Raw genomic sequence first — 23986 nt, 5'->3', positions numbered from 1 at the left:
GTAGTGCTTCTGAATGCTTTTACTGAATTGCTTCTCCCATCTCCCCTGCCTTTGCTTTGTCTGTCATTAGGATGCACTCAGTTGACATCCTGCTGATGATTCACTCCAGTTTCTGCACACTTTTGGTCAAAAAACTGTATGTATACAAACAAGTATGATCACAAATCAGGAAGCTTTATCCACGCGCGAACACTGACAGACAGTACAACAAAACAAACCGTGTGAAATACATTTTGCAAATGTTATGAGAGGTTTATTAGAAGCTACATGTATTAATATAATATCTGAATACAAATGCATTGCAACAACATACTAAGATGTTATTCATAATTGAGCTAGAGTTCTTTAAAAATGAATGTAGAATTGTCACGGATGCATCTGCATGGCCAGTGTCTCATTCCTGATTACACTTTTAACTTCTACATCACAAATACAAAAAAAAACTCTAGCAGGTTGACATTTCTCATCTGAAAACATGCGGAGGAAGACATTTTGAGATTGGTCTATTAAACCAGTGGTTTCCAAACCATTCCATCTATTAGATGTATCCCAGAGCTAGCACACCTGAATCAACTTTTTATCTAATTAACAAGCCCTTACCTGTTGAATCAGGTGAACTAGCTCTGGGATATATCTAATAGATGGAATGGCTGGGGGGGGGCCCAGGAGAGGTTTGGGAACCACTGTATTAAATGGTGAGGATGAGCTGACCTCCCGCCTCTTGAGTCAACCCACTGAAATGTTCAGAGGTATTAAGAGGTAAGTATAGGGTTGGGTCAGGGTTATGAATATGCTTTAGGGGTATAGGGTTGGGTCAGGGTTATGAATATGCTTTAGGGTAGAGGTCAACCCTGGTCAATGTCCTCTTAGAGCGTCATTTAAAATGAAAAGTCCACCCTCACCATTGAGACAAACAATGACATATTTCTGCCTTCTGGTTAGAGCTGTCTCCAGGGCAAGACTCTCAAAGAAAAACACTTGTGACTGAGTAGTCAGAGGAGAAATGGCCAGGAGCATGTTTATCCCAGAAAGACATTTCCATAGAAGCAAACCCCATCCTGCTGCCTCTCCCCAGCCTGGTCCACCAGATCAGGGAAATGGGGCCCCACACACGCGTTTACAGCCTCCCTCAAGTCGACAGGGAGTGACCTCATCCTCCTCTCATTCTCTGCCAGGGCCTCTAGATTGAGCTGCACACAGGTGGAGGTGAGAAGTCGGAGAAAGTGGGAGTTAAGTGAAAAAGGTTAGATAATTGCGAGGAGTAGAGACACGAAAATGCCTCTATTTGCTCCATATTATTATCCCGAGACATTCTTACAAGTAGATGTTGCCTAGCAGCCTGCCATGGTCTAAATCATCCACCATTAGATGAAATAGCTGATTTACAAACTATATGGTCAAAGCCATTACTGTTGTGGTAACATTTATTACAACCGGCAGTTATTGTATGTACCTACAGTGGTGTATTCGCTTGTTACTTTTGTGTGTGTGTGTGGGTTTACAGTACCTGATTGGCTAGGCCCTTAATCTGATCCAATGTGGCCATTTGTTTCTTCACCAAAGCATCCTGCTGAGGGCTGCTGTCAGTGGACTAGAAGAATACATGAAGAGTATGTTGTCATTACACTGTGTGTACAGGTCTGGTTCTGTGTGATCTCAGGAACTCTATCCTGAGAAGACCATCAACACTGTGACGACACAACAAAAATCACTGTTCTCCACGCTGTGTTCTCAAGTGTCAAGTGTTCTCCACGCTGTGGACTTTTAGATATTATGAACTCTCTCAGATAATACTGAATGAAAAACATTTAATAAAATGCTAAATAGACATTGTTTTCAGGTATCTAGACAAATCAGAATAATCCAAATACATTTCAGTTCTAACTTTGAAGCTATCGACTCAGGTCCGTTTGTAATGGAAAGTTGCAAAACCAAATCCGTGCAATCGAGGCAAATTGAATGTGCAAGATCCATGCGCAACTGAAATGCAGGGATAGCAGCAGTGAGGTTCCCGAGGTAGACACGTACCTGTAACGACTGAAAACTTCCATTATCAGACTTTGCAAGGCAGTAGTGTCAGAGTAGTACAAAGGGAGTCGTGCAACAAGGTCCCGGAGAGGCGCGCGCGGGGGGGGGGGGGGGGGGGGTTTAGTGATGAGTCATAGAGTTCACAGAGCTTAAGCTTTTATCAATTGAATCATAGGTATGTCTCCTCCTTCTGCATCCACTGATAACAACCTTCATGGTGTGATTATTGGAGGCTGACCTAAAGCCGAGACAAAGGCGGACATTTTTCAACAAAACCCATGAATGCAGCTTTTCATGTGGGGACAGAGCAAGTAAATGAATGAAAGTAGTGAATGTAATAGTAATCATTACAAAATTATATTTCCTTTCAGAGAATCGTGAAAGGGCTAAAACATTTGATAAAATATATCATTAAATACCCCATTGTTTAAGTCTTCAGATCTATAACATTGAAAGAAGTTGAATTGACATGGCAGTGAGTCAGATACAGTTGAGATTGATTTTGGTGAGCTAACATGGTGAAGCACTGAAGAGAACAACACCACCATCTCTCTGCCTCTGAGTCATCTCTCCACAAGCGCCCTGTCCTCACTTTGTGCAAACAGCCAGTCTTTTGGTCAGGGCATCTGTGTGTTTGTGTTTGTGTCTATGTGTGTTTTTCTATGTGTGTGTTTGTGTCTATAAGTGTGTGTGATCCGGGTTAAGTAATATGTGCGGATCAGAAGTTCATACAATGATTGTAAAACCCCACAAATCAGACGGCAGAAGTTTTTTAGCAGGCCCCCATTGGGAAAAGGCTGTTTCCTGCTTTGGGGTTATGTTTAGGGTAAAACGTACAATTGAGGAAATTAGAAATTAGAAATGAGGTTAGAAATGAGGTAACTTTTAGGTTTAGGCATAAAGGTTTTGGTTCAGGGTTTCCGTTAAGTGTTAGGTCTAGGTTAAAATTAGGTACAAAGGTTAGGTAATTATGGTTAAGGTAAGAGTGAGTGAGTGAGTGAGCGAGAGGGAGGGAATGAGAGAGAGTGATTGAGGAAGAGAGGGAGAGAGGGAGAGAGAAAGTGAGATGTGGAAATTTGTTGTTGAACAATTTTTTGTTGAGGACATTTTAGAATCTATAGTCTCTGTGCCTTTCCCATTCATTGATTTCCACGAAAGAGAGAGAGACAGAGTGAAAGAGTAAAAGTGAGAGAGCGAGGGAGGGAGAGAGTGAGAGAGCGAGAGAGGGTGCACGTGTCAGCGTTTGAGGACAGAGAGGGAGGTCATATGAATGAGTCAGACACCTGTGCACAGAACACAAAATCTCCCTGCCTGTCTATCATAGGAGATGACAATGAAGACAAATGAGAACATTTCTCTGTATGGATGTGGACAGCACTGCAATAATAGGAGACACGTGTACACCCAAGTGTTGCCATTGAAGTAACAGACCTGAGCAATCTACTGTATGGCAATACACTATTCCTCACCCAGCTCAGTAATGGCTTCTTCTATTTCAACAAAAGACATGTACTTGCCAATGTGTCAGTTTGGGCAGACTCCTCAGCCAGGTCCACGCTCAAAGCCCTTTTCAGCCTAAAAGAGAATTTCTGATTGGTAATGTTCTAAGACTAACTTGTTCCATCTCATTCTGCCATGTGCAGGCAGTTGTGTTTTCCAACAACAAAGCTCTATGCAATAAATGACATGTACTGTTACTGTGCAGATCAATTCCATAGACAGACATTCATCTCACCTTGCCTTGTCCAAACTGGAGCGCTTTGGTTGCCCTTTCTTTTTTGTTTTCGTAGATTCACTTGGGGAGGAAACAGAACAATTGTCACTGAGGCAGATTTTGAGGCCGTCTGAGTAGTCTGTTCTTGGCCCGATACACATTCCAAAATATTTTTTTTATGGAATCGGGCAGCAGGACCTAGTTCAAGCTCATATGTTGTAACTGAAAGAGGGTAAATTGTGTTCCAGTGTCTGTTTGATGAGTTAAAACAGGAGCTGTCTCATCCCATAACCACTGTTTGAACTGAGGACTGACCGGAGTTCACCAGCTGCCAGCTGGAGACAACGGATCATGTGTTTTTGTTATACAGACACACTTACACAAACTCGTACACACCGGTTGGCATACACACATGCATGCAACAAACACACACACACACACACACACACACACACACACAGACAAACAGGTTTTCAAGGCACACACGTTTGCCCACCTCTCCAGAGCGTTAAGTTCACTGATGTGTCTTTCTGTGGCCATCTCTAAAAGCTTGGCTAGTCGCTGTCAGTTACATGGGAAACAGAAAACAGGAAGTATTACGGATAGAGTGGCAGCAGTACTGAGTACAAAACAGACCTAGTGGACGTCTAAACTTACATGTGTTTGAGATCTTATCTTCTAAACAGAATCTGGATTGGTAGGCAGGGTTTCCGATAAAACAGCTACGATAACACAGCGTTCACACTGCACTTGCATGTGCTTGGATTGAATCTGATGGGAGATGTTGCTGTGGCATGCTCTATTGGCCTAACAGTCTTGGCTGGTCTATTCCCTAAGTGGCAAGGCCACAACCCAGAGAAAATTACCTGATTGACCTCTCTATCTTATGTAGATCCAGAGCTTATGCTAAGATCACCCCAGAGCACCTGGCTGTGATGGATAATCAATATTGTCCTACAGGCCTGGCTCCCGGCCATTTGGTGAACCCACAGGGTTGACTCGCTCTGAGGTTATGAACGCATTGTGGGGCCATGCAGGTGTAGCTGTGTGAATGAGTCCCAGTTTTAGGTGAAGCCAGGGGAAATCGATAGAGGTGTTGAAAAAAGCCAAGAGGAGCGTAGGCTGAGGGGGGTTAAGTTGAGGCGCTCTGCCCACCAGGGGTGAATAGGTGGGCATTCCTTACACACTATTGTGAATAAACAGAATCTTACCTGGACTGCTTGTCCAGCACACATATGTAATGTAAAAAGAGAGACATCCTTCAATAAGAGCTACATTGTGTATAAAAACATCTAATTCTACAGCACTGTGCATAAAAAGGACCCGACTTCCGAACCTCCGGTAGAGCTGGTCTGTACTGTACCTCTGTGGCATGTTGCTCCTTCTTCTTCTTCAGCTGATCACACTGCTCCACCCACAAAGCTCTGAGCTCCACCTGAAGCCTCTCCTTCTGCTCCCTTCCCCTCTCCACTTTGGAGTCAGGCTCTGCTGTCTCACCTCCTCCGCTGGGACACACAGTCAAGCCGTCAGAGACCAGGTGCTAGACACGACATGACACTGAACAACATGGATAGGTTTCTGTTGTTGATCCCTACAGCGCTACTCAGAGACGGGTGGATGATCTCTGTAAGCTCGGGAGGCTCTACTCTACATCACTGAATAGACATCTGTTCTTTCATCCCAGTTGCAGTATGCCCAGATGAATCAGGATGTACGGGGGTGATTTTCCTGATGATCTAACAAGTTCAGGAAAAGATCTTAAGGTTTGGTAATGTAAGGTGGCATGTAGCCTAGTTATTACAGCATTGGCCCAGTCACTGACAGGTTGCTAGCTTGATATCCTGAGCCAACAAGGTGAAAAATCTGTTTATGTGCCCTTGAGCAAGGCTGATAAGACAAATTGCTCCAGCGTTGCCATTGATTATGTCAAAGCTGGGCACCCACCCAATTCTCTGAGGGGGTCTCAGGCAAAGTTGCGAAAAGCAAAAAAACACATTTCCAATTCACAGTCCTTATGCTTATTATTCAAGCAAAGCCGTTCACATGTTCATCCACATGCAGTAAATGTTTCTATTTAAACACATATTTTAATTTAGAGGATCCTTAATTTAATACCCTACCAACAAAAATACATAAGCTAAAGGATATTATAAATCTCCCTGAAATCAATTAATTTTGCTCTAAATGTAATTTGGTTTAATTAAATAGGCCAACAGAAAAACAACACATGATAAAATGCTGTGTCAGCCACCACCACCTAGTGCGCATGATGAGAACTAGTTGTACAGGACATCCCCCATATCCATGAGGGATCGGTTCACATCGACGTTCTGTGAACCCTCGTCGATGTGACGCACCTTTAGAAATCACCCCACTACCCTTTCCATGGTCTTATTGCTCCATAATATTGTAAATATATTGTGAATAATGTAAATAAATGCTAGAATATAGAAGATATAAAACATAAATACACTGGATGGCTGAAATTAGTGCGTTTTTAGAATTTCGGACTTCTTGAAAAAATTTTGAGTTTGCAAATGTGAAACCATGGATAGCTGGGGGAATACTGCATTTCCCTTACTCTTTTTTCTTCATGGAGGTCTTTTTCTTGAGGGCTTTGAAGGTGTCACTGTATTTCTGCATGAGCTCCTCTCCTTTCTTCAGGAACTTTTTCTCCAGTTCCTTCATGTCTTTCTGCTGTCTCTTGGTGACCTTTAGGAAGCTCTTGTGCTGCAGCAGCTCCTCACAGGGAACTGTGGACACTTCTGTATGAGGAGAAACGCAGAATGCTGTTGGAGGATCATTTTTATATGCAGATATATGCATTTCCTTTACAACTATATTCTGGGCACAAAAGAGCCACAGATTTTTACCTTCATTGGTAACTAGAAGAGTGGAATCCTCAAGCGGCAGGTTGGATGAGCTGGCCTCAGACAGAGAGACAGGAGTAATAGCAGGGTCAGCCACAGGAGTGGATTCCACATCTGGATCAGGTTGAGGGATGACATCAGAGGATACATCTAAAATGGAGTCAAGATTTGGGGCGGCATCAACATAACTACTTGGGTCCGAAAGGGACGTGGCATCAACCTTGGGGTCAGCGGTCAACTCGGTGGTTGGTGTCGGCTCTGGGTCAAGCTCAGGGTCATCACAAAGGGCCAAATGCTCTGGAACTTCTTCGATACTCTGGACGGGTTCAACAGATGCCGGTGACTGTGACTGGGTGTCCATGTTGGGGTCAGGCTGTGGAGGCGCTTGTTCAGGAGTAGATGAAGTATCCTGGGTAGTATCATCATCCTCCACTGTAGAGGGACTGAGGTGTGTGGTGACCTCTTCAGGAGTAGATGAAGTATCCTGGGTAGTATCATCATCCTCTACTACAGAGGGACTGAGGTATGTGGTGACCACTTCAGGAGTAGATGAAGTATCCTGGGTAGTATCATCAACCTCCACTGTAGAGGGACTGAGGTGTGTGGTGACCTCTTCAGGAGTAGATGAAGTATCCTGGGTAGTATCATCATCCTCCACTGTAGAGGGACTGAGGTATGTGGTGACCTCTTCAGGAGTAGATGAAGTATCCTGGGTAGTATCATCATCCTCCACTGTAGAGGGACTGAGGTGTGTGGTGACCTCTTCAGGAGTAGATGAAGTATCCTGGGTAGTATCATCATCCTCCACTGTAGAGGGACTGAGGTATGTGGTGACCTCTTCAGGAGTAGATGAAGTATCCTGGGTAGTATCATCATCCTCCACTGTAGAGGGACTGAGGTATGTGGTGACCTCTTCAGGAGTAGATGAAGTATCCTGGGTAGTATCATCATCCTCCACTGTAGAGGGACTGAGGTATGTGGTGACCTCTTCAGGAGTAGATGAAGTATCCTGGGTAGTATCTTCATCCTCCACTACAGAGGCTTTAACTTCTGGTTCTAATGGATGAACAAAGACCAAGAGAATTGTGGAATACAAAACAGCATCCATTTTCCCATATTGCAATCAAACTCTTCGGAAGTGACAATGTGGCCCTACACATCCATTACCGATTTCTTTAGGTGTAGCCATCTCTCCTACAATCTGTTCTCCATTGACAAGGGGCATCTCATATGGGGAGACGTAATCTGCTGACGACTGTGAGGACAGAGTACAAGACCATCAAACCCATAACAAAGACATGACTGTGCATTGTTAAACTTACTTGCCAATAAAACCCTTTCTGATTCGTATTCTGATTTTTATTCACCAAAGCCTTTTTCACTACTGGAATTATTTTACTACGAACATGTTTTGAAAGCATTTTCTGGTGGATCAATGAGGTTTGTCTTGGTAATGATTTACCTCTGTTGTCTTTGATGTCTTCTCAGAATTCTTTGTTGGGTTGAATAAAGCATCTGTGAAATCTGAGGCAGAGCATAACACTAGAAAATTACACAATGTTACAGACTGTTTCATAATCAGTGCCCAAGTGTAAATTGATTGTGAAATGAATGGCTCTTAAAGCATCATCTATAGGTGTTAATCCTACCTACAGAACTGTACCTACCAGCAAAAGCGGCAGGGATGTAGTCCTTGACCTCAATATACACAAAGAGAGCAGGCAGAGTGAGTGGCATGTTGCTCTCGCTACGCAGACAAATGTGTTGGAAGCCTGCAGGGCACAAACCCCATGAATCAATCCGACAGAAGTAGAAACCTTCCGACTTGGGGCTTTGTTCATAAAGCCTGGTCGGAAGTGCAAATGTTAAACCTGACGGATGCTGCTGTCTGTGAAGCCTTCATCTCTCAAAACAGTAACAACGTCAAGTAAACAATACATTACAGGAGTAATGACAGTGTTAACTAAGCTGATGGTAACCAAGTGGTAGTCAAACTGACCTGACTGAAGAGCCCCAATGGGGACAGTCCTGTGGCCCAGAAACCTTCCTCCCTCTTCGTATACCACAACCCTAAGGGAGGCCATGTCAGGTAGCAGGATCTGTCCCCACGACAATAGGTTTCACCCTTTTTAATGGTGTTCAACAACGCACAACTTTTGATCTGGTAAAAACAATTGTTAAATGAAGTAAATGAACATACCTTCTCAAAAACAAATGGTTCCTCATTCCACACTGGGTTGAGGGCATTGGCTGTGGAAGACCACCTGGTCCGATACTTCTTCTTGGGGTCTCCTGGCAACCCAATGATCTCCACCTCTACGCCTGTCTTCACATTCTTGTCTGAAAGAAATTGTCCTGAGTAGATCTGTAGGGAAATATAAAAATATATATATATATACATATATCACATATAACACATTCTCGAAACGTACTGTAAACCACCATGGATACAGGCCTGTATACACATTGACAGTCCACTCACAGCAGATTATCACTAAACGGAGATACTCAGCCAAGACAAACACATGCACAGGAAGAAAGGGAGAGTGCCTCAGTGTACACTAGTCTCAAAACAAGTTACAACCAGCTGGAGTGATTCTGCCGAAGTTAAACTGCGGATAATGATCAAGACTGTCCATAACAAGTCCAAAGATTACACTCATACACTCATCCATCTTTGTCCTATTATTAGTATTTTTTTATATCTGATCTCAGGCATTTTTAGGCAGATAGAGGACAAAGATGTTGCTGCCAAAGCCATGGACCCTGGACCACTCTATGCCACACAGTCGGTTTATTGCTAAAGAGCAGTTTTAAATGTCCCCAACAAAAGCCAGAATCAAGGGCACAAAATGATGCAGATCGCTGCTGCTATTTCTATAAGATTGGAGTAAACATGACTTTTGATATAACATGCCTTGATTGTTAGTGTGTTGGCCACGAGGGTGTCGATCCTGTCACAGTAGGGGTCAAATTTCTTGTCACTACGTCGGAGGAGGTCATGCTTGAGGAGGTAGCCTGTCCTTCCGTTGAATTCAAATAAAGCCATGTTTAGCTGCATTGGGAAATCTGGAGAGAAAAAAACAGCAAACAGCATATGTTCAGTTTCTTCATTTCTAATACAGCAACATATTGTCATGGAAAATGGATCTGCATTTTTTATGCATGTTCAGTAGTTTGTACGACTGAAACTTGTGCAACAGCGACCTGCTGTGGAGGATAAAAGAAACACATGGCCAGAAGACTGGGTCAGAGCATCTCTGAAATGGCCAGGCTTGTGGGGTGCTCTCGGTCAGCAGTAGTGAGTACCTACCGACAGTGGTCCAAAGGGGGACAAACCAGAAACCGGTGACAGGGTGTTGGGCGTCCTAGGCTCATCGATGCACAAGGGCAACGAAGGCTATCCCGTATGGTCTGAACCAACAGGAGGTCTATTGTGGCAAAAGTCACTGAAAGTTTTAATTATGGTTACGGGAGAAATGTGTCACAACACACAGTGGATCACACTCTGCTGCATATGGGGCTGTGTTGCCACAGACAGGTCAGAGTGCCCATGGTGAACCTTGTCCACCACTGAACGCACCTACAATGGGCATGGAAGTGTCAGAACTGGACTTTAAAGCAGTCGAAGGATGAGTCCTGCCTGGTCCAATGAGTCCTGCTTTCTTTTACATCATGTGGACTTCCGTGTTTGTGTGTGTCATTAACCTGGGGAAGTGCACCAGGATGCACTGTGGAAAGAAGACAAGCTGGTCGAGGGACTGTGATGCCCTGGGGAATGTTCTGCTGGGAATCCCTGTGGATGTACCTACCTAAACATTGTTGAAGACCAGGTACACCCCTTCAAGGCAATGGTATTGCCTGATGGCATTGGTCTCTTTCAGCAGGATAATGTGCCCTGTCACACTATCCTCATGGTCTGGAAGTTTAGCTAAGTTACCAATCATCTGGTAATTTAGCCAAGTTACCCATGCTCAGGTAGTTTAGCCAAGTTACCATGGTCTGGTAGTTTAGCTATGTTACCCATGGTCTGGTAGTTTAGCTAAGTTACCCGTGGTCTGGTAGTTTAGGTTAGTTACCATGGTCTGGTAGTTAAGCTAAGTTACCCATGGTCTGGTAGTTTAGCTATGTTACCCATGGTCTGGTAGTTTAAATAAGTTACCCATTGTCTGGTAGTTGAGTGCTACCATCTGGCAGCCGGCGTTCCAAAAGGGCTGAGGATTGTAGTTGGAAGAGTCCATTCTGGTCCCTTTGGGGTAAATCCTGCTCATCTGCCTCTTGTTATATCTGGATGGTCCTGCTAAGGAACCTAATATTCACTGTATGTTGAAGACAATTATTATGACTGGAAAAAAATACACTTTCATTCAGTAAGGATTAATAGTTAACAGTGGATACTCCACGAACTCCACTGCATTCTTGGAGATCATGCTCTCCCCTTTTGTCTCCACAAAGGATGAGATGAGGTAGCTCTTGTTTTTCTCTGTCCACACAAGAATGAATGATCATTCAGATTGTTAGTTTCCATCCGCAACAACAACTACATAAACAGGAGAATACAACATTCATCAGAAAGGAATCTTAAGAAAACTCTCTCATTCCTATTACTGTAGAGCATAGGTGTCAAACTCATTTAGCCCCGGGGTGGTCACATTTGCCCGTCAACAAGGTCCGGGGGTCACACTAAAAATTTACAAATGTTTCTTGGTCATTAGTCCTGTACCCATAGCTTTTGCGTTCATACAGCTTTTTTGTAAATGCTGTCTGACGGTTTGGGTATTCATTCCAGTGAGTCTGTGTGAATGTAGGGTCATTGTAATATAAAATGTATACACTGTTTGGATTGTAGTCACTTGAAAGTGAAACCCACAAACACAGGTCAGATGTTATATACCCCTGGTACAGTGGCGCTGGTTAACTAATTCAACAACTGAATCACGTTAACAACAGCCAATTATTACTCACTTCTGGAGTTTTCAAAAGAGATGAATTTAGTGGGTTGGATGTAGTTCACAATTGCAGACATCTCCTCATATGCTGTTACTTCCTGTCCTGCTGTTCCCTATAAGAGGACAGAAAGGAAGTTAGCTCCTGTCTGAAAGACAAATTATCATAGTAATAAGCAAAGAACCATCACATTACTCATATTACCTCATCAGAGTTCTTCATCTTTTCCTCATCCTGATCTTCCTCCTCCTGCTGTTCATCTGGGTCGTCTGTAATGGTCACCTCCCCAGTCATGGTCAGCTCTCCCTCTGGACACATTCAGCCAGTCCTCATTACAATCAGGTGGACATAAGACACATTCAGCCAGTCCTCATTATAATCAGGTGGACATAAGACACATTCAGCCAGTCCTCATTACAACCAGGTGGACATAAGACACATTCAGCCAGTCCTCATTACAATCAGGTGGACATAAGACACATTCAGCCAGTCCTCATTATAATCAGGTGGACATAAGACACATTCAGCCAGTCCTCATTACAACCAGGTGGACATAAGACACATTCAGCCAGTCCTCATTACAATCAGGTGGACATAAGACACATTCAGCCAGTCCTCATTACAATCAGGTGGACATAAGACACATTCAGCCAGTCCTCATTACAACCAGGTGGACATAAGACACATTCAGCCAGTCCTCATTACAACCAGGTGGACATAAGACACATTCAGCCAGTCCTCATTACAACCAGGTGGACATAAGACACATTCAGCCAGTCCTCATTACAACCAGGTGACAGCATTACCGTCAGGGTGACTAGTACAGTAACCAACACACAATGTAATTAGGTTTGTGTCCTGTACAACACACCGGTTACACACTGGATTTCAGGGTTAGCGGGCACATCCTGGCTGGGCACCATGCCAGGGCTAGCTGTGGCTGTGGTCTGTTCCAATCCTGCTGTCTTCTTGGGACTGGCCAGGTTTGGTTTCTCCTGGCTGCCTTTTTTGTTCTTGATTATGATCTTGCCCATGAGCTCCGCTGGGCTGGGGATCTGCAGGCCAGGCTTCAGCTGCTCAGTTAAGAACACAGAGAAGAACACATACTTTAGGAAAGGTAGCCAGGCAGTCATTTACAAAATGCACACAAACCAAACTATTTTACCATTTCATTTCCCATTACATACAAAGTCATTAAAGTAGTTATTAGATACAATTGGGTATTGGAATGCATTTGAATACCACTTGGAAAGTATTGGAAAATGCTTAAACTTAAACTATGTATATCAAATAATTGAATAAGTATGTATTTAAACCCAGGTCTGATCTGTACACTCATACACCTGTGCTCTGTTCAGTGATGGTTATAGGTTATATGTTTATACATCATTTTTTAAGGCTACAGAGGCCATTAATAATCCATTATAGCCCACGGCCCATGCTTGGCCTCTTTGATAAATATTTTTCTTCATTTTTCTTTTATGTTGTGTTGTTGTATGTAGTTATGTTAGTCAGACATCGGCTGTGGGGTTAATCTACATATATACCCATCGTAATTATTCATAAGGACAGCTTGAACCCCGGCCCGGCATTACCATGCTACACTGATGGTCTCTCGGCTATTGTTTTCCTGTTTTCGTTTAATTCATCACAATTCGTACACTTATCTATTTACATTTAAGTCATTTTAAAATGCATATTAAAGTATGAAATAATCATAATTAGATTTTGATTTGATTTAGTTGTAGCATGTCAAACAGTGGTGAGAGTAAATATCATGTTTTAAATGTATTAAATGAATATGCATAAAAATTAAGACATACCATTGAGTATCCGAACTGCTTAGGGACACTAGTTTTACAGATGAAAAGTAACAAGAGACCTGAGGTGTCTATTAATGATTGTGTGATTGGGACTGAAGGAACCGTCCGTCTCTCATTCTCAGACCCTTCTGGCCAAATACAACCAAAAGAGTCGGGTAAACCAAACATAGCCTTGGTTAGAAAACAGAAGGACAGGATGAAACCATTGGCTTGGAGGCACTGGGTAAATCTGTTTTCTCAACAACAATTTCCTTAACCCTCGTACGTGTCTTCAATACGTATATCTCAACAGGTTGGAGCCACACCTCAGATTTGTGTGATTCACTCAATACTTCATTCAGTAAGGTTACTCCCATATTACTGTGTTATCACTCCCTGTCAGGCCAACAGTGAATGGTTGATATTCCAGGCTTATGGTTTATGTTTTGTGCAATATCCTTGCGATGAGGTTAGTCCATCTCTGACAGTCAGTCTCACTCACAGGGTAATTTTCCAGAGGATCAGTTAGTAGCATATCTCCAAATATGGTCCTACAGTAGTTGGCCATTTTCTCCTGCTGCTTCACCCTGGAAAAACAAGGTGGGAAAACACATAGCTTTGAGATGATGATGTTTACTTAGGGTCTACATGCAGGTTACAGGTTCAATTCAGTATTTACAGTCACATCAAATTACAAAGACCACCCAAAGCAAAAGTTTGCAATAGTACTGGAATTTTCTTTGTGGTATGGGGAAAGTCAATACATGTTTTAATCGGTGTATTTTATCTGAAAAGAGTAGTAAAATGTAGCGTTTTACGAGTCCACATGATTTTCAAAGGAGAGGATGACTGGGTATTGGGAGGTCTTGAATGCGCTCTCCGCAATGGCTTCAATCACATCCTGTCAAACACAAAGACAGACAAACCAATCAGGTTTAAACCGGAGGGCGACGCATGACATGTCATCAGGCTGGAGGAACGTGTGATAATAAGCTATGCTGAGGTCTTTGCTTTGGGCTGTAGGCCACTGCCAGTATAACACATTCATGTACCTGCACTCTGATGGGTACAATAATTAAATGTACCAAAGAACCAATTATGTTCGGTGTTAATGCATGTCAACATACTGAAGGTTACTGTAGATACTTGTTAGCCTGAATTTACAATTTTCAGTTAATGTCAGTGGGGACTGGATTGAGATGTTTTACTTATATTCATATATTATACTAATATTATTTTCAGGGGTGATCTACCTCCTGAAACACAAACCACAAAATATCTATTAAATCTTCTTTCAGTGTTTAATAAATGTTTCCCCATGATTTGACTGAATTGATCTGTGAGGTACAAATTAAGCTAACCAGACAGCCACTGTAAATAAAGCATTGTATTGTGGGGGTTTTCTTCTTTTAAAAAACCTGATGGGTGGATTACCACTTTAAACATGCTCAGATATAAAGCCTCCGGGAATCAGCTGTCTAACCCAGAGACAATGTGTGAAGTTGTCAGTTTCTTTATAAATATTTGGGTGTGTATTTAAAGAAGAGACTTCCAGGTATTTTCCCACTAGCATAGCCATTCACCTATTGTCATCAGAGTTTGACAAACCACAAAAGACAACTCTCACAAAATTGTTTGTAAATAGTCAACCAAAGAAATTAGTAAGTTGTGTATTCTGAAAGTTTAGATTGGATATTATGAGGATGTATTAACAATGGCTTGACTCTGTGAAAAAAAACAACCAATGTTTAAATAAAATCCAAACAAACACCAGCTGCCAAACTCTTTTGCAGATTTAAACATTTCTTTGGATTTGTTTGGGACATGAATGGGTTAAAGTGGAGTTCTGGGTTCCCTTAAATGGTAGTGTTGAGTGAGGAGAAGTTGCTGTGCTTCGTGCATGCTCCAGTACCCATGTCCAACATGACACTCTGCGCTGTGTCTCCGTGGACACCTGCTGGCAGAGCCACAAAGGAAGCTATCACTGTGAGATGTGTAGCAGTGGCTACTTCCTGGTAGACTAGTACTGTCAGCGCTGGGTCTGGACTACTGTTGCGGAACAGTAACAGCCAGGATCACAACATTAGTGATACTTTATCATGGTTGTCCCTGGGTGTTAATGAATCAGGGAAGTGTTTATGACTACTACTAATCTCTTGTGGACAGGCTATGTAAGCAAACTTGGTATTGTAGATTTGTCAGGAAATAGCGGTTTGCGTAAGATATTGAGCAGGATTAGTTTCCGGTTCCTCAGATCATTTTTTTTAATTTTGAGGGGAGATTAGCCCTGTAGACTTGCTGGTAATTTTCAAGGAAAAAGCGCAGCGCTTCATTTTGATTCCAATCTCACCACTACACATTTGGAACCAGATCTTATTCAAGCATTTGACCAATTAAACAAGACTTCAGTTCTGTGTTAACCAAGCTTAGAGGACTACAACAGGATTCAACAGTGGGAGAATAGCATACATAAGTAAGATGTTTTGGTTTTGGTTGGATCAAATTGATTATTTTCTAGGACTGAGGTCCAATATAGCCTTAGTGTAAGTGTAGGGTAAGGCTCAGAGCACCTCTGAAAAAATAGCTTACATATTCCTTGCATTCACTGCATTTTCTGGCACTTAGAAACAAGGGCTGACTGACACCTGACCTTGAACAGGATCTCAGTTGTCATGGTGAAACCATGGGTGATGATGGGCTCTTCATCTGGTGGCTTTCCCTTCCAGCAGTCCAGCTCCAGGCAACGGCAGCCGGCCAGCAGACATTGGCGGTACATCTCTGGAGATGACGCTCCGGAAAACTGACCAGCTGTGGAAGGATCACAGGGAACAATGTCTTATTACAATCTAGAGACATTAAAAGTAATATTAAAGTCATAGTCTGTACACAGTCATTAAACTTAATGAATGAACCAGATTGTCTACAAGAATTAAGGTTTAGTTTTCTTAGTGTTTCAAAAGGAGGCCATAATAAAAGATGCGTTTGATTAAATAACCTGAATCAAGGATTTTCTGTAAGCTGCTGTGGTTTTTACATAATGTAATCAATTTACAAGACCTCTAGGGGACCACCTCCTGGGTGCTTCAGGTGTCTGTAATGATCTCTGGCCCCTCTTTGATGTGAGCTCACTTTAAATATATGACATTTTGATAAAAATGCCTAAAATGTTAAACATAATGTAACGTTTGGCGGGCAGTGTGTTGAACCCACGATCTTTGGCTCCCCAGATGGGCCAGTAGTGACCTTAGCAGCTGCCCTACCCCTACCATCACTATACCAAGTCCCTAACAGAGACACACCACTCCAATGGCCTTCCAGGCCAATCCCACTTCTGACACCAATGTAGCGTCTGGCGGCCAGTGTCTCGAACCCGCAACCTTTGGCTCCCCAGATGGGCGCACTACCCGCTGCTCCAAATATGTATTTTATATGAAAGGTCTCTGCACTAGATTTGGTACTATATCAATATGATTGGCTTTCAGTTTTGTCATCACACTGAAAGCAATTGTCAAAAAATTGATTTTGCAGAGTTATTTGAAAATAATGACAGGGTCATGTATATATTCTTTAGCCAGGTTACTAGAAACTGAATGACAATAAGAAAGCTACTATATATATTAATTAACTGTTTGTATAATTATTCAAGTGTAAATTAACAATGTTACAATAAGTCTTTGCTGACAAGAAAACTAGATTTCTCAAGAAGGCCATTCCATTTGTGTAGCTCTGAGTAGCTAATGATAAACTCTGTTCATGGTAGATGAGTTAAAACGTGTTATCAGATGTAAATGCTTTTGTCTGACCTGTCAGATATGTGTTGTGGGAAGATTTTATGAGGTAGTGAGGCAGCGGCTGGCTCATGTCATGACACTTGGCCAACTTGTCCAGTATGACCACAGACGTCTCAGGCCCCATAAGGTAGAGAAGCAGACCTTCTGGAGAAATCTGACCTGTAGAATAACATACATAATACAGTAGCATTACACGACCGTCTCCTATTAAACACTGGAATAAAAATATATTAAGTGATGATTGTGTAATCAGCAATGAACTTGAATCAATCTTCTCATACAGCAGTGACGTGATGATTCATGCTTCTTCGTTTGTTCTCCTGTCTTGCAATGTACTGTATTAACCAGGGTGCTTACGTGTGTCTCACCTCTGTTGGAGGAGCTGGGCTCATACTTTTCAATGAGAGCCTTGACTTGGTCAGGTCTGATTCGGGGGAAGAGCTCCTCATTGAGGCGGGAGTCGCGCTGCATCTCATTGATGAACTTAGCCAAGGTCTCCTTGGTCATATATGGCTTAGCCTTGGCAGAGCTGGGGGGGGGGGGCGACGACGACACAGTCAGGCCTGAACATCACGTCGGCAGAATCTTACATTGACCTGGTCCCAGCTAAAGTCTGAGCCAGGGAATTTAAGCACGACAATGACACCTAGCATCACCTTCCACCACGTTAGCACGTCGCTTACTAGGATGTGAAGATCTCATAGATCTCTGGTCGGGGGCAAAGACTCATCAGGAAGAGCTTGAAAGCAGCTTCTGTGAAGACATCTGGTTTCATAGTGTCGCCCTGAGAGAACACACACATTTCACTCGCACGACAATGTACTGGCTCAGAAAGAGCCATTGCCATACATTCCATGAAAACTGGGATTTTAGATTACTCTAACCCATACTTTTCCAGCCACAGATTAGGCCTAGTCCTGGACTAAAAATCAAGCTCAATTGAAAGTCTCCATGGGAACTACATTTTAGTCCTGGGCTAAGGGTAATCTGAGTATGGGAAACCACCTCTGACTGTTTAAAATCACTGGGGTTTCTTTCTCACCTTTCCTTTGGGGAGGCGGGCTGAAGCCAGGGCACCTTCCACCCTTTTCTTGTCAGCTGGAAACATCTTGTAAATACTGAGCGTGAAAATGTAGACAACACAAGAGGCTTGCATCTAGTTCAAATTGACTGAATCTTTTCAACTTCTTCCATTTTACATGTCTTAACTTGTATCAGATGCCAATACCCAGGGCTGTAGCTATTCGTTTTTGAGGTGGTGTTCAAACCATTCTAAATGAGATCGTGTGTCACTCACGTTTTGACAGGGATCTTGCCATCCTTATTGGTGTGAAGGGAGATGCGAACGTACCTAGGATGGAAAGCTTCATCAAACTATTCAAGCCAATTTACTTACTTACAGCACAGGTGAACATGGAGCTTCACTCACATTTTCTCCAGGAAGACTTGTCTGCATGCATTGTTCCTCAATGGGTTGTACACAATGGACAGGATATCAGCAGCCCAGTTCTACACAATTGAATCATAGCTGCATGAAAGGGCAGTCTGGATGCTCTGCTGATAATAACTGATTTGTTGGACCACTAGAGGGCACAGAGATGCTCGGTTCGTCAGGTAGATAGCGAATAGTTCTTTTTATGGTGTTTTATTTAAACGGAATATTGCAGTCATAAACTCATAAAGAGCGCAAGGACAGAGGATGCTTTGATGTGGAAATGAAGGCTCATTAGTGGTTAGTGTGTTGCAGCCATTCTGGAATCAGAATATGGCTCATATTTCTTAAAGAATTGTTGGTGGTAAGGTGATGCTAATATGCAAATGTACACACTTATTTTTATATGTTTGACATTTTGAGTTCTGTTACACACAGTTTATGCAGTATGAGCTTTTACATTGACAAGTAAGAGATGTGACAATACAATGACCATTGCTTTACCTGTGTCACTTTCTCCTTGTAAGCAAAGAAGTTGAGGTAAGTCAAATTCACCATGTCAGGGCCTGTGACTACAGTCAGGGTTTTGAGTAGATGGTCGCTGTTTGGAAAGTCCAAGTTGAACACATTCCTGACTTTAGGGTGCTGTTGATTAGAACAGAAAGACATTTGGAAGATACGCTGTCGTCGCAGTTATCAAAGTGATGATAATCATGTTGGCAAAGCAGGAATTTTATGTTGTTATTCTCTCTATCTTGCAGACAGTAAAAAGGTAAATCATTTGACACTTTCTCTTGTATTTCCTCCCATCCTTCTCTCTATGTCTGTTTGAAGAGGGGGGAAATGAGGCCTGCTGTACCCTGGTATCTGTTTTCCATACCCAGGACACCTGGGACCTCAAGCCTGACCAGAAAGGCAAATCAGGACATGAAAACATCAGAAACCTGAGAGCAGCAGCTCAGCACGGGAACTGGGGTTGTCCTAGCTATGTCCTCAACTACTACAGTACAAACAGATCAATGATCCAAGTCCTAGCTATGTCATCAACTACTACAGTACAAACAGATCAATGATCTAAGTCCTAGCTATGTCCTCAACTGCTACAGTACAAACAGATCAATGATCCATGTCCTATTAATGTCCTCAACTGCTATTCTACAAACAGATCAATGATCTATTAATGCTAATTTGATACTGTATATGTGGTTTACTGAATAGAAACAGATCTGTTTGAAGGCAGGATGCAGTACAGCCAACATAGATAAATGGCACACCCGCTATGGGGATGACATTGTCTATTCCCCAGGCAATAGCTTGACCTGTGACCTCCCCAGCAGTATGGAGTCATAGCTGCATACTGAAACTCTCTGGAGACAGCTCAGGGTGGGAGCAGGAAGTGGGAGAGATTCAAACTGTCTAACTCAATCATCTCTCTACAGCTTGATATGCTGCACAGAAATGGCAACGTGGGGCTCTCTGGCTTTGCTGTAATCCGATCACCAGCACTGTCTTATGATGGGCTTGTGTACACTAGCATTGCGTTAATTTTTGCTTTAGCAAAATACATTTCCCCACAATTAGAAAGCACACACTTCAGATTGCATGCAGATGTTTTGACTGGCAGGGAGATAAAGGATTGCAGTGTTAACCTGATCACTCAGCAGTGAAAGCATTACACCATAATGGAACTCACTTTAGGAAGTTTTGCATATTTTCCGGATCTGGTGTCTCTAATGGTTGCAACATCCAGGAACTCTGTCTCCTAGGAATGGGAAATTATAAAATTATAACCAATTCATGCATAAGCCTGAGAATTCAAATTGTGTTGTTACCCATTTATTTACCCAATTATTATTAAATGATTGCATTAAGAGATAGGCGTCTGAGTGTTTCTCAAACCAATGTATGGCAAACCAGAAGGACCAAACCAGATAGAGACAGAGATATAGAATGAGAATCATTATAGGAAAGAAGTGCTATATCAGAGAGAGAGAGATGTGTCATTTCACTAGCTACTTGCTTTTTGAGTGTAACATGATAAAGAAAATGTTTTGATTTCACTTAATGTTGATATTCTTTCACAAAACCTTTCCCTTCCAATTAGCTTACATAAAAATGACTGTTGAAAGTGCTAATAAATTCCCAAATGAAGTAACAATGTTGACAGTAACAAGGGTCTGTCTTAAATAATTCTGCCTTCAACTTTTGGAAGCTTGTTGCTGGTAACAGAAAAGAAAACCGAACTAGCTTAAAAAGCATATATAATAATTTTTTTCATTGACTGCGGTTACAGCACATTTACTGTAGCTTTAAAGCCACATTCTTTTAACAGAAGTGTTCAGTTTACATATGTGTTCACCTTAAAATTGAGAGACGGATAAAGGAATCACCAATCATATGAAGAAAATATTAATGTTCAGAAAATAATGGTTAAAGCAATATAAATAACTGGGCTTTCACAAAATAGTAACACATGGAGAAATTTTTTGGTGAAGTGGATTTAAATGTTCCTACTGTAAGTGACACAGATTTGACCAGGGGGACCTATAAAAATGCTGAATTTTGGTATTATAGCTAGATTTTATTCATATTAAAAAACAGACTGATGGAGTTCTCCATGTGGTCTATATTAAAAGGCCCTTCACAGGCTTTTTAAAATTCAATTGGTGCCCAATTTCTACTTCAAATATCAAAGGGCATACAGCACTCTGGCCGTTACGCAGCTCTCAGCCCTGTGAACATTGTTCAGAGTTCATCCATGCAGGGCAGCAGGCTGATAAACCCACATCAGCTTTAATCAATAAAACCCATGAGGCTGCTGGGACTATGAGGTGCAATGCAGCGCTATCTCCAACTCTCATCTGTTTACATACACAGTGGTTGCAGATGTTTGGGCTCTTTGCCATCTCACAGATGGACCCTGGTGCAAAACCGTGGAGTCTGAAGCAGCTGTCACAGCAGCTAGGACATATTTCATTTGGTTTGGACTTAAGATCCAATGATAGAAAGTGGTCGACCAGGCAGATAATATAATGTGGCAGTATTTACTCACTGTTTTCCAATGAATTGCAGATTACAACTTCATCCTACCTTACTTTGGTTGGTCCAGTAGAGGTAGTAACCTTTAGGGTCCATCTTCATAGTTACAGGCACCGTCTTGGTTGAGTCCTGATTATGAGGAACGTTGTTTAAATGTATTCAAAATCTCTTGGCCTGAGTAGTGATTATTCTCATCATAATATGATTCTCATCATTCCCTAATTAGCTTATTATTAAATGAAGTTAGTCTCCAGTAATTTGCTGCACTTTCAAGAATAGTCAACTCACCTCGGACCATTTGGTAAACCTGTCTCCTTTGACCAAGTAGTCTTTGACCTCTGGGGGCTCCAGAGTATAGCGTCTCTTGTCCATGATAAAGGTCCCTTTATTGTTCCTTCCTCTCCTGAGTGACTGTTGGAATTGACCCTCTAGACCATGGCCACGACCAGTGACAGCCTGACTTACCTCAACTCAGACCGGCTCTGAGATGAATGACTGGAACTGGAGTCAGACACTGGGATAAGCTATGAGGAGACAACATGACACATTTGCATTGCAAATAAGCCCCAGTATAAATAACAAAATACATAATTTGACTGAAGGGGCTGTCAGGAAAGCTCACTAACTTCATGTGATCGTGAATTTACAAAATGTTTGGTGAATTAGTATTCTAATTGACCACTCCTGGTCACAGGTAAATATTTTCTTAAATTTCATTGTCCTTTTGCCTGAGGATTGTTTTTGAGGCTAGGGAGTCCTCAGGCTCCCCCAGTGCTCAAACCCAGACTAGTAGCAGAGAGAACGAACTAACGCCTGTGGGCATGGTCTAGCATTCAACTGAAGCCTGGAGTTTAGGTAGCCAAGCAAGACACTTTGTAGTGAAACTAAAGACTGAGGGCATGGTGTAGTGTTTGACTGCAACAAGGCATTTGGATAGCCAACTGCTGGACTCAAATGTTGGTTGACACACAAAACAATGTTAAAAGACAATAAACAAAAGGCTTGTTCAATCTGGGATGGATTACTGATCTACTAGTGTAATGATTTCAATTTGCTTATAGTAATGTGGTTTAGAGGGATTACATGTGCTGTAGATGTTAGATGCTGATTCATGGCTTTTGATTTTGACTACTCACTCTATCATTTGTGTAAAATGCAAATTTCTGTTCAAGAGAAAGAAAATACCTTTGGCAAATTGTATTGGGATGGCAGGACCTGTAATATATGGAGTTAAGAGTATCTGTGGGAAAAGTAATGTCTTACCGATAATAGACTGAAACAAATAGAACACAATTATGTTAAACATGTCCAATAAGTATTCAACCCATTTAGATTTTGTTTGTATTTTAAAATGGGTAGTTTTAACCCTGAATGCTGATTGCCTGAAAGCTGTGATGCATCAGACTGTCACTTTACTGTTATGGTAATGTTGATAATCAGTTTATAAAACCAGTAAAACAAGTTTGGATTTTGCGGTATATGGCCACACACACTCCCTTTATTCCTTAATTATATCCCACATAATTGGCCTAGGAAAATTTAGTATGAGAGTTAGGGTAACATGGGGCAATCGCCCCCTGGAATAAGATGCCCCCCAAAAATGTCACCATTCTTGGTTTCAACACCTCCTCTGGCTGCCATTAGTCTTAATCAACAACAAATTTCCTCTGTATCATCCCACCTGCCAAGCCAACGATTAAAAATGTTTTCTTTTGAGTCTCATTTTAAAGACTGCTGGGATTTAAAACATTGCCTCATTTAAACAATAATACGTTTAGTTTAACTGTATGAAATGGTGTGTAAGGAAAATGTAAGTTGTGTAAAGAAAAACGAGCCAATTCTTAAAAACCCTTAGGCATTATCTTCTACTGGGATTGGATTAGTTGACCCCATGGGACAACTAACCCCATGGGGGGCATCTTTCCCCAGTAGCTGGAAGAAATATCCCTTTCCTAAAAAATACATTTTATTAAATACAAATTAACCTTTCAACTGTATCCATTTATTTTACTTTATAATCCATTACCCTAAGCATAGCCATCTTCAACATACAAATACATCACTAAACTTTTTTTTTTGTTTCTGTAACTATACATTGAAATTACCCCATGATCAAGCAAAGCGGCAATGATTCTCTGATGAAACAGGTGATCTTTCAGATATTTAACAAAATCCTACATCAGTTATAGTTTTTCAAATGTTCACTGTTTTCATGTGAATGACAACACTACGCCTATGTTTTATTTATTTGCATGCAATATCGCCAAGATTATACTATCAGTTGCTGGTATGTACTGTACCTCAAAGCCTTTCACTAATTAGCGGTTACAGGCTACTGTCCAAGGTGCTGAAATCAGAAGGGG

At 41.9% G+C, this 23986-nt stretch overlaps 1 protein-coding gene across 1 annotated transcript; it reads right to left on the bottom strand.

The window, feature by feature from the left end:
- Positions 1 to 638: 638 nt before the first annotated feature.
- plcb2 (phospholipase C, beta 2) lies at positions 639 to 22029 on the bottom strand. Its single transcript, XM_029125385.2, has 32 exons — positions 21912 to 22029; positions 21675 to 21752; positions 20278 to 20346; positions 19089 to 19229; positions 18582 to 18661; positions 18450 to 18503; positions 18195 to 18270; positions 17836 to 17936; positions 17521 to 17681; positions 17165 to 17311; positions 16012 to 16169; positions 14180 to 14262; positions 13864 to 13948; positions 12465 to 12632; positions 11764 to 11865; positions 11578 to 11674; positions 11011 to 11095; positions 10775 to 10899; positions 9530 to 9681; positions 8813 to 8977; positions 8612 to 8711; positions 8280 to 8384; positions 8075 to 8136; positions 7780 to 7867; positions 6616 to 7668; positions 6324 to 6507; positions 5106 to 5247; positions 4239 to 4303; positions 3764 to 3823; positions 3546 to 3603; positions 1508 to 1591; positions 639 to 1190 (listed from the first exon to the last, which is right to left on the bottom strand). Exons 1-32 carry the CDS (start codon positions 21993 to 21995, stop codon positions 1020 to 1022), a joined length of 4383 nt encoding a protein of 1460 aa, XP_028981218.2. The 5' UTR covers positions 21996 to 22029; the 3' UTR covers positions 639 to 1019.
- Between the last annotated feature and the right edge of the window lie 1957 nt (positions 22030 to 23986).

Source organism: Esox lucius, chromosome 15, assembly GCF_011004845.1.
Source record: "Esox lucius isolate fEsoLuc1 chromosome 15, fEsoLuc1.pri, whole genome shotgun sequence".
Lineage (NCBI taxonomy): Eukaryota > Metazoa > Chordata > Actinopteri > Esociformes > Esocidae > Esox > Esox lucius.
This window is presented reverse-complemented; position numbering and strand designations above follow the sequence as displayed.

Coding starts and splice junctions, on each gene's coding strand:
- plcb2 (XM_029125385.2), bottom strand. CDS start 21,995: ATGGACAAGAGACGCTATACTCTGGAGCCCCCAGAGGTCAAAGACTAC. Junction 8,712..8,812: donor AACCATTTGTTTTTGAGAAG/GTATGTTCATTT, acceptor TCGTGGGGACAG/ATCCTGCTACCTGACATGGC. Junction 1,592..3,545: donor CTGCCCAAACTGACACATTG/GCAAGTACATGT, acceptor GTATTCTTCTAG/TCCACTGACAGCAGCCCTCA.